Raw genomic sequence first — 17,686 nt, forward strand, 5'->3', positions numbered from 1 at the left:
CCAGAGGTATTTTTACCACTGAGCTAGATCCTCAAACAACCCCTCCTCTTTTTCTAAATCTTTTTATTTTGAGACAGGTTTCTCACTCAGTTACTTAGGGCCTCACTAAATTGCTGAGGCTGACCTTGAACTTGTGATCCCTTGTTTAAACCTCCCAAGTCACTGGGATTACAGGCATGCACTACTGTGCCCAGCTCTAAGCTTGTTTATCCTTATAGCCTATCTGTGAGTGATAAAATGTTTGCCTGACGTGGTGTGTACAGTGTTCTGTCTCACAAGACTCAGGCCATTTGTAGAGCATCTTTGAATGACAATTTTCATTAACAAGAGTGGAAATTGAGAGGTGCTAACCAGATTCAAATACAAACATTTTACCCCTGAGCATAGGGTTCTCATGTATTCTAGCTGAATATATGAGTAGCTTACTTTTCCTGGTCTTTGATAAATAAGTTCCAAAAGAAGGAAAACCGTCATGTTTATCTTTGTCTCCTCTCCACCCAGCACAGCCCTGATGCATATTGTGGGATTTTATAACAAATGGAAATAAAGAAATCAGTGAGTTAATGGATGTCCCTGTGACTGAAAATCAGGCAGAATGGTTCAGATATAGTGTATTCTGTGGGAGGCCATCCTCCCACGTGATTTGAGTTACCTCCCTGGCTGGGTGAGAAGCGCTTAGACACAGCTGTGTCAGAGCTTTCCCCACCCTTCTCCAGGTCCAAGGGCTTGTCCATGCAGAGGCGTGTCTGGCCACTGCCCTGAAGACCCAATCGTCACCCCTGACCTTGGGATGTCGCCCCCCTTAATCTTCATTGGATGGGATTTTCCCCGGAATTTTTTTTTTCCCCAATAAAAGTCCACTCCCTGGAGTGTTCTCTCTCTCTCTCTCTCTCTCTCTCTCTCTCTCTCTGGCCTCTTCAGTAAACCTTGCTACTGCATTAGGTGGCTGGAGGCTGGAGCTAGGAGAAGCTGTCCTGGAGCTGGTTTTAAAGGTAATTAGAGTCTTGTCTCTTCAATTTAAAACTCCCTAGCGTTTTGCTCACGGTTCGAACCTTCTTTAATGAAGCCAGCACTGGTCGCTGGACAGAGTATTCCTTCTGTGGGTCACAAAGTCTACAGGGAAATACCAGAAGATGGAAGTAAGTTCATCTCAAACTCAATATAAGCCAATAATGATATGCTGATATAAGAAAAATGAGGACATAACCTTAAGATTGACTTAATAGGATAGGAGTATGGTGTTCAGAAGAAGAGGTTAATAGGGGATGATTTCCTCCTGTGGTCACTTCTCAAGCATTCCGAATACTGTGCACAATCTGATAGGAACTGGGCTTTCTTTCCAAGATAGACTCTAGCCCTTTTGTTTAGTCTCTTCACATTGTTTTCTTCCACCCACTAAAAAAAAAAAAAAAAAAAAAAAAACATTTTCTCTCTCCTCTCTCCTCCTTCATCTCTCTGTTGTCTTTCTTAGAGTTTTCTCCAGTTCTACAATCAAGTCCCCACACTCAATTTATTTCTACTTCCCCTCAAAACCCTGTTCCAATGTTATGATAGCTACCTTTTTAACGTAATAATATTAGTTATTTGTGTACCTTTCTTCTTTCTTAAAATAATTTAAATTATAAGACATTGCTCAAAGGCAAGTGCATTGCACTGTTGTTGCTATAGCTGGTTCCCATGTGTAATTCCCATCTATTACTCCTCTCTGCCTCATTAGATTGTGATCTTATAAAAGGGAATAAGTGACCTCTGCATCTTTTTAAATTATACACTGCGCCAGCTAATTGTTCTTGGCAAAGAACAAATGTTGCTAGTCTGATGGCTGACACCGATATGTACAAGCCACAACAAAGGAAACTTACATACTAGGAGGAAACACAAACATGCACTCTGACTGGGAAAGAAGGTTTTAAAACCTTCCTTGGTATATAGAAGGACACACAGATATTTACTGAGTCCATATTTTCATGTCTACAACTCAATATGAAAGTTAAGCAACTAAAGATATCTAACTCTCAGAAGAGTAAATACAAATGGCTAATAAATATTGGCAAAGATGTGCCATCTCAGTTAATAAAAAGAGAAATGCCAATTAAGCAAAATGAGACATTGTCATTTGCCTACCACTTTGGCAAAAACTATAGAGACAGATAATGTTCAGTGTCAGCAAGAATGGGAACATAAATTTTAAATGGCACTTTCCAATTCATGTCAAAATTTTACAACACACATTCTTTAAGTAAATAATCCCATTTCTAGGAATCTCCCCTTTGGAACTACTATTTACTCATTGCCAAGATACTGACCTATAGATGTCCACAGTGCCATTGAATTTATATTGGTAGAAATCAGAAAAAATCTAAATATCTGTCAAAAACAAGACATGTAAATAAAGTAGGCTATGTAGGCATCATAACAAAGCAAATCTATTTGTACTTACATGGAAAAATGGTTACGACATTGCCAAATTAAAAGTTTGCAAGGCATTAAGTGTAGTATGATCCCCTTATTGGGGAAAAACAAATATAATCTATACCTCTATATTCATATAAATATATAATCTTTTTTAGGGGTGGGGAATTGAACTCAGGGCCTCAAGCATGCTAATTACATGCTCTAACACTGGGCTTCACTCCCAGCTCCCAAATTTTTATATAACTGTGCAAAAACAAAACTAAAGCATACAAACAAAAACAAAGGTCTACAAAGAAAAATATCAAGTTCTAACTGTGATTATACCTGGGAGACAAAATAGGAAAAACATTAGTCCTATTTACTTCATGTATATTTATGTATCTATGTATGTGTGATGGATTTGTTGATGGTGGTGGTGGTAATAGGGATTGAACCCAGAGGTGCTTTGCCACTGAAGTACATCCCCAGCCCATTTTATTTTGAGACAGTATCTCACAAAGCCACCCAGGCTGACCTCGAATTTTTCAATCTCCCAGCACCACATCTGGTTTGTTTAAATTTTTTCAACACTGATGTAATACTTTGACTTTTAAAAAAATAAAAATTAAATAAATAAAATTAGTAGAGGTCTGAAAAGTTATAAAACATTTCAATATTCTAGGAAACAGTAATCCAACTTCAGAAAATCCATGCACAAAATCTCTTAAGGATTCCTTGGAACTCTATGCTAACAAAAATATTCACTCATATGTGTGTTAGTTATAGAACTCTGAAACCTTACGTAGTAGCATGGAATAGTTACATATTGTAGATGAGGTAAAAAAAAAAAAAGGAACTAAAAGAAAAAAATATTTAACACTTAAAACAAAAAAATGACAACCCAGGAACAAGACTCTCAGAAACAATTCACCAGATCCTTATTCTATGCTAGGGACCACAAATTCAAATGCAAGTATCAGAACTTAATGAGGCCAACTGGGAATAAAATCATAAGAGCCAGAGGGACTGTAGGGAGTATTCAAGTACTACCTAAAGGAAGCAATGGTATTCTACAACTCCAGATGACAAGATAGGTCAGGTATGACCAGATCTTCCAATGTTTCAAAAGAAATAGAAATCAGAATTTTTATATTAGTAGTCCTATCTTCAATTTTAGCAACTAATAAAAAAATTTTATATTTGAATTCTAAATGCCATGTTGGTAAATACTGTGAACAAACAAAACACATCTCATATCTGTATCTGAATTCAATATTGAATAAATTTGGATTTTTTTCTCCATCATGGAAGACATTTTGTTTGTTTTTGGTCTCCCCCCCTCAGGCCAGAACTTTAAAAGAAAATTAAATATTATGTCCAACCTAATATTTAATTGTAGAATAGTCATGAAAACTTTTATTATTGTTGGTGTTGTTGTTCTTGTCATTTGACATACAATTCCAAAATAAAGTTTTCTGGAAGAATTCATTGAAATGCAATACATAGCTGAGTATAGAGACATCTGCCTGTAATCCCAGCAACTCAGAAGGCTGATGTAGGAGGTTTGCAAGTTCGAGGCCAACCTCAGCAACTTAGCAAGGCCCTAAACAATTTAGCAAGACCCTATCTCAAAATAAGTGAATAAACAATGCTGGGGATGTAGTTCAGCTATACACACCCCTAAGTTCGATCCCCAGTACAAAAATCACATAAAATTTTTTAAAAATACATAATCATTTTAGAGAAATTAGAAAAATCAGAATAGTGGGAAAGGGGAAAAAAAAAAAAAGAAAAAAAAATCAACCAGATAAATGACTTTTTCCAGTCTTTTTTTTTTCCAGGTGGAAGAGGCATTGATGGTTTTGTGTAGTATAAATGAATAGAATTATAGAATATTAAAACTTAAGAAAATTATTTCAATTTTCAAGTCAAGTTCAAAAATAGACCAAAGACAAGTGTATATTAAAGTCTAGGAAAGTACCCAAATACATTTAATTAGTGTGCCTTCTTGCCAATTTACAGCCCTCATCATCTTGTGGCATCTATTTTGATAGTATATTATTATACCTGTCTGGATGGAAATGTATCATTTATATGAGAGTGTCAAGGACATGGCCACACATTAAACTATTTTATTTCTTCGTTCATGCTTTATACAATGCTACAAACACAGTAAGTGCTCAGTAAAGAACTTTTGAGTAATTTTTTTTTTATCAATTTCACATTATTTTAAAGGTTAACACATCTCAGAGTCTCCATGGGGGGCCCCATCTTGGTAGGGTTTCACCTTCCAGGATACTTGGTTCACTCATCAAAGGTACTTAGGGATGGAGAGTGTAGCTCAGCAGTAGAGTACTTGCTTAATATGTGCAAGACCCTGGGTTCAATGCCTAGCACCATGGATTTGAAAAATAAAAAATTTAAAAGCCATTTGAGTCTTACTTCCATGTTTGAAGAATGTTAAGGGGAATCAACTTGTAACCTGTAGTGATACTTCTTAAAACCTCCTTGTCCAGATTCTTCTCCCCCACCCCATTTCTCTTGCTTCAGTATGTCTCAAGTCCACAGTGGATTTAAAGTCCCAATTTTGACATTTCCACCCACAATTCTCTCTCAAAATGATTCCTTGTGAGTCTTGGTTTTGCTTTTCTTCCTCTTTCCTTCACCTTCTACTACTCCTACCTTCCTGCTACTTAATCAGCGCCCTTTGCATCATTTTGGCATTTGTTTTTATTTTTTCAACTCAGCCCTTTTCTCTTCCATCTTTGATTCTGCACCATAAACACTCAGGAAAGGTGACAGTACACTCAGCCCTTCTCTTAGACAGAGACACAGGAGTTAAGGCCCAAAAGAGGAGTGGGTAGGAGACCATAGATGCTCCTGATGTAGTATCATTCCTTTTATTCTCATTACACTTAATGATAGAATTCTCATATATTATTTCCTTGGGATTGATTACATTAAAGATCTTTGGAAAAACATGTGTCACTGTAGGGGTAAAATGATGAATTTTTCTTTCAAAAGAGAGACTACCGTCTACCCACCTACCTCTCTTTAAGGTGTCACTTTGAGAACATAATAGGCCTAATAAAATTGGCCTGACCTTTTGATTTTACAATGACCCTATAAATACTTTCCTCTGATTTGCTCAAAAATCTCTTATAAGTATGAAATAATCACAAAGTACAAGCTCTTGTAATTCAGTTAAAAGAAGTTTTTATTGTTGTTTCCAATTTTTCTTTATAAATTTGTATGAAAATTTCAGACTTGGTCATCACATTTGTGTTACCTAATAATGCTTACCTAACTTAAATTATGTTCTCTCGCTTCTATATTGGTGAAACCCAAGTTTGAGATGAAACTTGATTCTCTGCTTCTGCTGGCAGGTGGAGTCTGAATAAACTGCAGACCTCTGTAGCCAAGAAAACCTGTTTTGGCGTTAGCAGCTAATCACAGCAAGGGAGGCCTGCTGGCATAAACTCTGAGGATCAAGGGTTGCAACCAGCAAAGCTGATTCTTCTCTATTCTTCTCTGCTACTACCCAGCAGCATGTTGCAGCGCTTAACGGCAGACCCTAGCAGCTCACTGCCAATTTCTTTCCAAGTTCTTGCAAATTCCAAAAAGGAAATCCACAGACAAAAAAACAGAAGAGTGAAAGAAGTAATCTCCTTTCACTTCATCCCAAGTGGGCCAGGGAGTAGGTAACCATCTGAAGGATGGGCTGGCTACAAAATAAGATATGAAAGTAACATATCAAGAAATAAAGACAAAAGGCAAGAATTCTATATTTTTAAGCCAGGTGAGTGACAGGTTGAGCCAACCAGAGAAGTCTGACTTGTAACAGAGAAAAAGCCAGAGCTTGCTTTATTTATAGCGGTACAGACTAAAGGGGATCAATAGGGATCTTCTTCTGGGGGAACAGGATGAGAGTGGAGATAAACAGGTTGTTTGTGCTTGGCAGGTCACACCCACCTCCAGCGGTTTGTGTGGAGCTGTGAACTAGGTCAGGATGTCAGCATAATCTGGGCTTTCTGCAACAGGGAATTTCACCCAGGAGTTCCCAGAAGAGCAGCTTCTGCCTTAATGGCTCGAACATTGCAATAGTTCACATGTAGTTCACACACGGCTCCCAATAGAGTAAGATTTATTTAAGTGAGAAGAAAAGAGATAGAATTTCCACAGCTTGAGAGGAGACCCAGTAGGGGTTCCCCTCAGTGTAGTAGTCTATGGGTTTATATAGGTCCTGAGTAGGGGCTTTGATCAATATCCATGCTAATCAGGTCTTAGGAAAGTTCCCAAGTTAGTACTTTGTCAGCATCTGTGCTAAACAGTTACTTGAAAAGTATCAATGCTATTGGTTCAGACTGTGACCCTCTAATTAATTGTATCTTTATAGCTCTTGGGTTTAAACTTTCCTGTAACCTCCATTCAGGTCAGCCCCCACTTCCATTTTCCCAAAGCTCAAACAAAGGCTTGGCTAGAATGTTTGGAATGTTTTTGATTATTTTCATGGAGTGGCCTTTACATGCGAAGGAAAAAACCTTAATTGGGGCCCATTACCTATTCTTATTGTATTCATTGGTACACAAGGTCCTTTTGCTGGATTAATTTCCCCCACACTATATGACTCTCCAAAACCAGTTTTGTCTATTTAACTATTGTCTGGTTTCTTCCTTCAGTTCAGTGGTACTCAAAGTGCACTATTGGATGATAGTAGACTTAGGTAATGTCTATTGTGTAGTTCCCCCTTGATCCCATGTACATACCAACATGTGAACACTAAAACTATTTGAGGTTGCCTACCTCTGTATGCATTTCTGATGGAGGGTGATACAGGAAATTTAGAAATGACAGGAGGGATGTGAGGGCAATCTGGCTACAACATCTGTCACTCCACTGATCACCAGGGTTGGTTTGGCTGATCTGGTTGGGAAGGCAGGTGTCCCCCTTTCTCCCTCACCACTCATGTGTGTCCCTCCTAAAGCAATGTACTCTGTAGAAGAGGACCATGCTTCGTTCAAGGTATACAAATAGCTGCTCTCCCCTGCTAGAACCCCCAAACAAGCTCTAGAAAGGAAGACAGTATGACAAAATTTAAAGTGTGAATATTTCAGGATGTGGGATGTCGAGCTAACAACCAGCCACTCGAGCCACAGGAGTCAGTCTTAATTCTCTTTCCCTCAACCACCATATCCAATTCATTTTACTCTCAATCCACATCACAAATACATTAATTTCTTCTGTTTTCACTACTTCTATTCTACTTCAAGCCTCCAAACAATAGCCTCCTCACTGCTCTCCCTATTTCTACCTTTGGTCCTTTCTATAGCAACTGGTACCATCTTTTTAAAAAAATGTAAATCAGCTGCTCAAACTTTTTTGAGTGAATGGTAAATCCTATTGCTTCACTTTCCAGATGAGACAGGAAATACTGAGCTGGGACTAAGACTATATCAACTTTCTTTCTTTTTTTTAAAAAAAATTTAAACTTCCCTATAATAGTTATTTTATCTTTTGCCAGCTTCTCTGTCATGAGTAGCAATGAAATCCTTGTTATCCAAAATGTTTATGTTCAGAGGCAGCAAGGAAGAAAGGCTGAAGACTTGAAATGAACTCCATGTGTAGGCTGAAAAAATAAGAACACCAAAGGACGGGATAGGTGGCAGTGACTTTATACAGGAAAGAAAAATAGGCTCAGTCCCTTTTGCCTCCAGTACAGAAGAAACAAAAGGAGTCAAAGGAAGAGCAGATAAATAACTAGGGTCTTTACAAGGGGAAGGATCGTGAGGCTTCCCTATGCTCACCCAAGTTGAAACCTGTGAACTCAGATCTCTTCTCTTGCGATTGTCCTCATAGCAGGGCATAATCCTGCCTAGAACCACCACCACCTCCCAACCAGGCAAATCCTTTGGATTCTAACTCAGCTCCCCACTCCCTTTTTGAGAAATCAGCCCTTTAAAACTTCAATCCACCCAGAACTTTCTTTTCTGATCTCCTTATTTCAAAAGGAAAATCTAATTGTGTAGGACTTCATTGTTCTCTGCTTATTGTCTTATTTTTACCTTCACTTGCCTTTTGCTCATTTTATTTCTACCTTTGCTCTTGTGTCAATCTAGAATCCTACACAGAATAGATACCTAGTAAATTCTTTCTGATTAATTAACAAGATTCATACTCTGGGTATAGTTTGAAGAAAGAGGCAAGAAGGGAAAACTAAAAGGAGAGGGAAGGAAAAAACACAAGAAATATAGGGGCTCCAGAATGCAGATGAAAGGAAGCAAGGTACTGGAAGCGGGAAGAAACCCACCAATCAGCTTTCATTGTGAGGACTTAATCATAGTTTATAATGTGTTGTCAATCTGCTAAAATGGAAGTTGACAGAAAATTGGCAGAAACAGAAAAATGGACACAGGCCAATTTACACTCTTTTGTTAAATCTTTCCACAGCAGTGCCTAATTTGCAGCTATCTCCACCACAAAGCCAGGCAGATTCTGATTCTTTCCTCATGAAAATACTGATTTATCAAAAAGTCTGATTTATTCGTAGAAGGTCTGTAGACAGCAAACTAGATGAACCTTCATCTATCACCTGTTTCTTTTTCAGTGAATAAAAATTTACTGTGGGTTTTAAACAAGTTTCACCAGGAAAACATGAAGTCATTTATCTTTTGAATAATCTTTTGTATTATCTTTTGTATAACAAAAGCATCTTCTGTTACTCCCATGTGGAAACCAACTCACCTTTCTCTTTTATCAATATTTCAAAACTTACTGGGGAGATTTTTTTTTAATTACGATAAATAGTTATAATAACATTTCCCATCTTAACTATTTTTGAATGTACAGTTGAGTAAAGTATATTTACATTGTTGTATAATAATCACCATCAGCCATCTCTGTAATTATTTTTATTTTGCAAAATTAAAACTCTACATATTAAATAATTTCCATTCTCCCCTACCCAACTCTTTGGCAACCACCATTTCACCTTCTGTGTCCATAAGCAGAAACTCACTCACTTTTAAACCACTCAGTGGGGTCTCTTGAATGAGCCAGGAGATCTGTGTTCTTTATTGTTGTTTTGCAGCATCTAGCAAAGTGCCTGGTACATATCATGTGTTCAGTTAATTTTTAATTATTGACTGATTGAATAAATGATGGTTCCAATGTAGGCACCTTCAGGTGACTCTAAGTCAAAGACACAGACATACAGGAAATACAAGACGGACAAAAAAAAAAAAAAGAAGAAGAAGAACACCATTGAAGTAGAAGGGTATCAGAGCTTTCCTGCTTTTTATCTCCACCCAAAATTTATTCCATAAATTGAATGCCTTCTATTTGATGGGAAATGTATTAGGTTTCCAGAGAGGACAATGTGAGCTTTCTTATTATTACACCATAGCACTTACCATACTCTTTTATATTTGTCTATGTATTTATTTTGCTACCACACTATAAACTGTGTGAGGTCAGCCCAACAAACACCCAGAAAGTATTTAGTAAATAATCTCACAGAGATTGTAGCCTGCTAAGGGGAAAAAGACTCACAATCATATGTAGTAAGGATCCTTGATTGTGGGAATCAAAAGCTGCTGATTCTTTCTAATGCAGCAGGTTCTAATGCAGGATTGTTGGAACTGATTCCGAACTGAGGCTAAGCCTCCAGGAATAATAAACAAAACCATGGCAGAACTAGCTCAATGAGTCTCTGTTGCAGCTCTAGATTAATGCCACTTCTGCATAAAAAACAAAATTTTGCAGCCACTGAAAACCAGCAAAGCCAGTTACTTATGCTTGATTTATACCAATAAAACTGAAAGCCCCAGAGACTGTTTCTTCTGGTTATTTTTACCCAAATTTTAAGTTTCACATGAATATGCCTGACTGGTAGAATCTAAGTAACATTCTTGTACCAGTTGCAAGGAAGGATAGGAATTTGAGTTCTAAATAAAAGAAAGGTAGTCAAAAGATGACGGGCAATTCTAAATTTGACAAGTGCCCTCGAACTGTATCAACACATGACAGGAGCTGGATTTGAATATATATATTCAAAGTCTTTTGTTCTCATGGAACTTTAGGAAAGAAAAAACAATGAACATATAATTGGGCCTAATGATGGATAGTGCTATCTAGCTACAAAGACAAGTAAAACTGTGAGCTAGGGTATCCATGAAAGGTTTTCTGAGATTAGAGATGAGCAGAGGCCTAAATGATATGAGGCAGCAATAGCAAAGGCTCTGGGATAGGAATTGCCTTGGTAATTTTGAGTATTGCAAAGAGACAGAACTGAGTAAGTGAAGGGAGAGAAAGTGAAAATGAGGTGGAAAAGGCAGCCAAGAACCATGTCAGGTCAGGCCTCACAGGCCATGATTTTGGATTCAGTTAGGCAGCTGGTGAAAAGCATGATCTGACATATTTTTTATTGGCTAATCTATGAAGAACAGATTTTAGGGAACAAATGCAGAAGTGGGGAGACCAAGCTGATCAAAATATGAGCAGAGGAATCAGATCACTAAGATCTTCTAGATAGTATGTGGGGGGGGGGGGCGGGGGGGAACGTAAAATGTGAAGGGATCTTGAGAGAAGAATGAAAACCACAGGATAAAACGTCAGAGGGTTATCTTGTGCAAATGGAACATCTACCTAAAAAAAAAAAAAAAAAAAAAAAAAAAAAAAAGCGCCATAGTGAACTATAGGCCTATTCAAGAGGTTGAAATGGGAAAATTTTAAGGACAAAAATAAAAAGAATTACATCACACATTTTGAAACAATAATTCTTGGCCACAAAGATTAATAACAAGAGTAGCATCCATTTAAGGTTGAAGAGATAAGTTGCTAGACAGATGTCCTCATAGAAGTATATTTGTATAAAGTTGTGGCCTCTGTGCAAGCATGTGGTTCTGGCCACCTTTTTGATAGTTACTATCAGGAAATCTTTGGTAAGAATCCTTTCTTTTTAACTTCCCAGTTTATTTATTTATTTATTTCCTTTGGAGGGGTTGACATAAGGGATTCCATTTTGATTCACACAACTTTCACACTTCCATCACAGGAAGAACAGGAGCATAGATACAAAACCGTAGAAGACTCTAGCATGTTTGGAAATTTAGAGTAGTTTGGTGAGATTATAGACTGTCATCAAAGCAAAGCTGCTGTGCACACCCACTCACACCATGGTGTGAAAATCAGACAAGAGATCTGAGGTGTCTTACATCAAGGTCAGTCCCAGGAAATATTGTCAAGTTGACATCTTTATATTGTCTTTGTCTATTTCTGCGGCTGTAAGAAAATAACTTACATTAGGTAATTTATGAACAACAGAAATTTGTCACAGTTCTAGAGGCTGGAAAGTCAAAGATCAAGACATTAACTGATTGGTGAAGGCTCTCTGCTTCTTTGATTGCTTCTTACTGAGTCCTCTTATGGTAGAAGGGGCAAAAAATAATAATAATAAATTTATATCCCATAAGAACATTAATCCCACTCACAATGGTGGAGCCCTTACAGTCCAATCACCTCCTAAAAACCTCCATCTCTTAATACCACCACTGTGAGGGTTAGGTTTCTTTTTCTTTTTTCTTTTAGAGAGAGAGAGAGAGAATTTTTAAATATTTATTTTTCAGTTTTCGGCGAACACAACATCTTTATTTTATTTTTATATGGTGCTGAGGATCGAACCCAGCGCCCCGTGCATGCCAGGCTAGCGCGTTACCACTTGAGCCACATCCCCAGCCCCATAAGGGTTAAGTTTCAACATTTGAATTTAGGGAGTGGGGAATATAAACATTGAGGCTGCATCACACACTTCCCAGTTCATATCTGGAAGCACCCATTATTTATCCCAGATTCCCAGGTTGTATATCCACTGAACCTCCAGATTTCTCAGTGAAATAAAGCAACCAACACCTAAATGTGCAGTGCTTACTTTTTGCCATGGAAGAAACTGGGAAGTATCTGCAGGTTAGCTGGTTTAATCTACAGATGGAAGTCTTTGTAAATTTGGAATAAATTGCCCTGGTTAATCTTTATGATCATTCACATCTATACTGATTTGCCCGAGAACAGAAAGTACTATCTCGCTGGGCACAGTGGCATACACCTGTAATCCCAGGGGCTCTGAGGCTGAGGCAGGAGGATCACGAGTTCAAAGCCAACCTCTGCAGAAGTGAGGCGCTAAGAATCTCAAGTGAGACCTTGTCTCTAACTGAAATACAAAATAGGGCTGGGGATGTGGCTTAATGGTAGAGTGCCCCTGAGTTCAATCCTCGGTACCCTCCCCCCCAAAAGAAAGTACTATCTCCCATAACGAAGTTGTGGGAACTTAAGTGCAATGTAGTCGTTATGTCATACAATCTGGGTCAGGTTCCAAATATCTGCAATACTTAGAACGCTGAGGGCTTTAAAATGCCCTGGATCCTTCTGTCTTCCACTTCACTTGAGGGTTTCCATCCAAACCAGGACTCAGTCTTTGTCCTTCTCCTACATCAACCACAGGATACTTCAGAGTTCTGAGCAGAATCAAAAATGCAGACTTCAGAAGCACTGTGTCAAGACAAATGATAGCTCCAAGGGCTTAAAGGATTTAACAAAAAACAAAACAAAACAAAACAAAAAAAACCCAACAACAAAAAAACCCCAACAAGCTATTTCATCACAACCACACAGCAGATGCCAAGAGGAAAAGGGGCTAGGTTAGACTCACGTGTCCCAGGCCTAGGTGGCTGCGATTCAGGGTAAACAGCTACCAACTCCTCCGCGAGCCCCACGACCCACTCCACTAATGTCTTTCGGCACGAATTCGTCTTTGGTGGAGTACATGGGCTACAACTGGGGCATGTCGATCTGGGATATTTTACGTTTGAACTTAAGCGACGAATTTGTCGATCCGCTTTCCCCCTTTAGGCTGGGTCACCCAAGGGGGCTCTGGCACCCAGGACTTCTCTGAGGAAGTCCCATCCTCTCAGGTTTCTCTCATTAGCCCTACTTTTATCATCCCGCCTGCAACTTCCCCGTCCCTTAGAGTCGCACGCACCCGAGTCCCCACCAGAAAACTACTCTTCAAAAGCCTTCCTCCCAGGCCGAGCGCAGCCCGGGGCGCTCAGTGACCAGAGAGGAAGCGGCGCCGGAGTTCACCCAGAACCACGCGGCCCCTGCAGAAGAGCAAAGCTGCAGCTCGTGCCTTCGGCCCGGAGGCGGGAGGAGACTCGCCACGCCCAGGGCCCCGCCCCGCGCAGCGCGCGACGCCCCCTCAGGCCCGGCTCCCGCGCCCTATTTGGTCATTCGGGGTACAGGAGGCGGCCGTGGAGTTGTGCGCGGCGGAAGGGGACGCGGGGCGGGATCGGGTGCGCAGAAGAAACGCTTTCTCCGCTACCTCGGCTCACGGCACGTTTGGGACTCACGAGGCCGCCGCATCCTGCTTTGGAACAATGGGACTCGGCGCGCGAGGTGTTCGGGCCGCGCTGCTCCTGGGGGTGCTGCAGGTGCTGGCGCTGCCGGGGGCCGCGGCGGACGGCTCAGCTCCGGCGGGTAAGTCACCCGGTCCCGGGAGGAAACGCGCTGCTGGCCGTGGCTTTCCAAGTTGGGCTCGCTTGTGCAAAGTTCTGCAGGTCGAAGGCTCGGGGCCGACCTGGAGGAGACCGAACGCGTTGGGGGAAACTGAGGTTTGGGCAGGTCTTCCGCTTGCCCTCGAGCCGCCTGCTCAGAACTTTGTCCGGCCTTTCTCCGGTTTGGGAAGCGGCACTCGCAGGCCGGGAGGGGTGCTTATAACCTGTGGAGTTATCCCCAGGACGGGCCTTAAACGGAGGGCTCCAGTTCGTGTTTATAGCCTTTCCCCGAAGTTAATGTGGGTTAGAATTGGAGGCTTCTGTTTGTAAACAAGATTAGGTGGGTTGAAAAATATGTCTACCGATTCCTGCAGAAACATGTCTACCAGCTACTTGGGGAACCTTTCCAGTGCCTTCCCGGGAGTTTCATCCTCCTCTTGTGTAGAATATCCAAATGGATTGCAGTCTCAAGGTCCAGACATTTAAAAGTTAGACTTTAGGGCTAGTTGGGAGTTTTTGAAAAGCATACCCATTGCCCCCCCCCCCCCCCCCCCCCCCCCCCCCGGCGCAGGTGAGGCTTGTGGTGTATGCCATCAACTTGCGCGTCAGCTGCGCAGCCTTTAAGATCATGGCTGCAGGGTCGTAAGGAGCCCTCGAGGTCGTCAGTAAGGACATAACAAAATAACGTTGACATTTCTTTTTTGTGGAAGGGATTTTGTTTCCTTTAAGGACGTTGGCCCCTTGGAGTCTTTGAAAAGAACTTTTTGGATAAGGCCAGGAAGCTGGGATTTGCTGTGTAAATTCTGTTTTCCTTTGTCAACTGTTATAGAAGTTGAGTCACTGAGTATTGATCAAATGAACTAGGATAAATTGCCTTAAGTAACCAAATTTCATGGTTTTAAAGTCTGTTCAGCCGCTATATAGTTAACCTTAGATTAGTTTTATCAAGCAAGAGATAAGGAAGTCATTTTGCATAACCAACTGGTTATGGCACAACACCTGGTTTTGCTGGAATAGTCTGGGTGAATTAAATAACTTTTGTTTTGCTGAATTTGTTTGTTTGCTTAGTTGTACCTGTGACAAATGGAGTTTGCAGACCTAATTTTGAAATCTTTTCTAAAGAAATCAGTAAGATCATGTTTGTGGTTTATCATGGTGCTGATTTTATACTAATATAGGAGATGGATTTCCTTTTTTAGAATTTGTTGGTTTGGTGTGTGGAAGTAAATGTTTTTACTGTTTCTCTAATGAACTGATTAATTAGGAGTGTCCTTGTTTTTCTTTCTTTTGCCCTCATAAAACAGGTTTTTTCCCCCCTATTTTAACAGGGTTTAGTTTTGTTAATGTGTTACTAGGTGTTAGTGCTATTTGGAAATTTTGGAATGTTCTACTATAGGAGAACACTGATTTCATGATTACCACCATGAGCTGGAATTCATTTCTGCAAACTAGAATGTTACCTTGAAACTAGACTGAAGGGTCAGTAGAATTCTCAAAAAATCAATCAACCCTTCTAGTCTTCATATACAGTGTGTAATCAGTATAATAATACAAGGTATAATAATTTTTAACAATCATACTAAAATGTACATAGCCAATATTTGCTGGACACATTTTCTATATACCATACACTATGCTAATTGAGGGCCATAAATCATCCTATTGGATCTTCACAGTATCATAGTATTATCCCATCTTACAAGTGAGTAAACTGAGGTTTAGAAGTGAGTCAACAACTAATGCATTTTTTATTTCAGATCAGTATCCAAACTTTCAGCCATTTCACCATTAAGTCACATTGGGTGACTTTGGCTGTTAAAGTAGGTAATGTTTGTATTCCACAATACTGCCATTGTCTAGAATGTTCTGGGAAAAGATAAAAATGTTAAAATTCTACTTTTAAAATATTCAGTCTGCTGCATGGTTTTATAAATATCCTGAGTTGGATAGAGAAAAGAACAAGTTAGCATATCAGCAAACAGGATGGATAGATTGTGGTAACCCACTGAAGGGCTAACAGAATAGGCCAGAAGTTCTTAGTTATTTTCTTGGTGACAAGTGACAGAAACCCATTTTTAACAACATTAGAGGAAAGAAGGGACTTTACTAACTCTTAAAACTGAAAAGTCTAAGGATTGAGGTGGCTTGGAAATGGCCATGTGTTCAAATAAGTCATCAACAAATCATATTGCAAGAGTGATGACAGAAAGGAGGAGAAAACAGGAGGCATATGCAGCAGTCCAAGCAAAAGATGACAGTGGTAAAGTAGATAAGTATTCAGGGGCTGATCACTTGTTAGTGGGACAAAGAAGAGGAAGGAATGAAGGATGACCTTGATTTAGGGGTTGAGCAGCTGGTGATGCAACAACTGGGAAGACAGGAGGAGGAGTAAGTTTACAGTAGAAAATCAGCAGTTCCATTTGGGACTCATGTTCTGGCTTTGGAATCAAATCAGCCTGGTTCAGACTCTGCCCTCAGCCTGGTTCAGACTCTGCCCCTTATCTAGGTGGATGGCCTTCTCTGGGCCTCAGTATCCGTCACTGCAAAACAGTATTCCTGTCTCAGAATTTTGGGGAGGGTTAATGCAGGTAGCATGATCCACCCAAGACCTCGTGTGAGGTAAGTACTTTGTGATGTTAACAATTATTTGATACTTTGCTGCTGAATACATTGGTATAGTCCATTGATCTTGACCTTTTTTGAGTTTATATTACACTGTATCCTTTTGTGATAAATGGATTATAGTCTCATCAAGAGGAAGACATTTGCATAGAAAGATATTTGCACAAGTTATAAAGATTTCCAAGTTCTTGTTGCTTCTTCTCTTTGAACATTGAGGGATTTTTTGGTTTTGTTTTAGTGGGAGTGTTCATCTTTATGAAAACTACACAGTAATGCACTTGGTCTCTTCCCCTGTGGTATATGTATTTAATCTTCCATTATACAATACTAAAGGTGGACAAGCCAGTCTGAAAAGTTGTGTAACTGGGGCATAGAATTCTTAAATTTTTTTTTTTCAAATTTTAAGGTACTGGCTAAAAAATTGAAAGAATCGTACTGAGACTTTCAGTAAGAAACAAAAATGCTACCTACTTCATCTCCATTATGTGAAGTTAGGATGTGGATAATGCAAGACCTTGAGGCACCCATGAATAGAAAGGGGCCATCCTGAGATGGTCCATTCCACTCAGAAGAGCAGAGTTGTCAGTAGCAGAAATTGGTTCATTTGTCACTGCCTTTCTGCCTTCATGTGGATGAATGAACTGTGGCAAAGCTATTTGGCTGTACATAGTAAGTACTGTTTAAGTGTTACATAAGCTAGATGTTTTCTGTCTTGAAAGCTCCAATAATATAATCTCGGAATTACTGGTGGCTTCAAGGTATGTTTCATAGCAACAGCGGCAAAAGTAGAACTTCCTGTGGAATATTCTACCCTCCCCCATATCACCACCATCACATCCCAGGGGCAGAAAAAGAACATATTGCCAGTGTTCTTAGTTAAATATTAAATGTTCTTTCATAACAGGATCTCTCTTTATTTTTGTAGAGTCTTCCAATGTGCTTCTGCAGAACTCCACTGCTAACTCCCCAGCAGGTGAGTTTTAAAAGATCCAAGAAATGGATCTTATTCTAAGGTGCAAAAGTAATAACAGCCAGAGGTGTACATGTAAGCTGGTACACTGACCTGTCTTAACCGTGTTATTCATCCATGAATCCATATAGTCTACCTGAAGGGCTGCCCAATGTAT

General features: G+C 39.8%; 1 protein-coding gene across 1 annotated transcript in view; it reads left to right on the forward strand.

Annotated features, from left to right (window-relative positions):
- Nucleotides 1–17,686, forward strand: part of LOC143387646 (uncharacterized) — a 109,269-nt gene that overhangs the window by 46,954 nt on the left and 44,629 nt on the right. Inside the window, exons 7-8 of the mRNA XM_077108297.1 lie at nucleotides 13,551–13,920; nucleotides 17,485–17,532. Coding sequence (XP_076964412.1) covers nucleotides 13,551–13,920; nucleotides 17,485–17,532 — 418 coding nt within the window. The remainder of the gene's footprint in view (nucleotides 1–13,550; nucleotides 13,921–17,484; nucleotides 17,533–17,686) is intronic.

The sequence above is a fragment of the Callospermophilus lateralis genome, chromosome 2 (genome assembly GCF_048772815.1).
Source record: "Callospermophilus lateralis isolate mCalLat2 chromosome 2, mCalLat2.hap1, whole genome shotgun sequence".
In the NCBI taxonomy this organism is placed as follows: Eukaryota; Metazoa; Chordata; class Mammalia; order Rodentia; family Sciuridae; genus Callospermophilus; species Callospermophilus lateralis.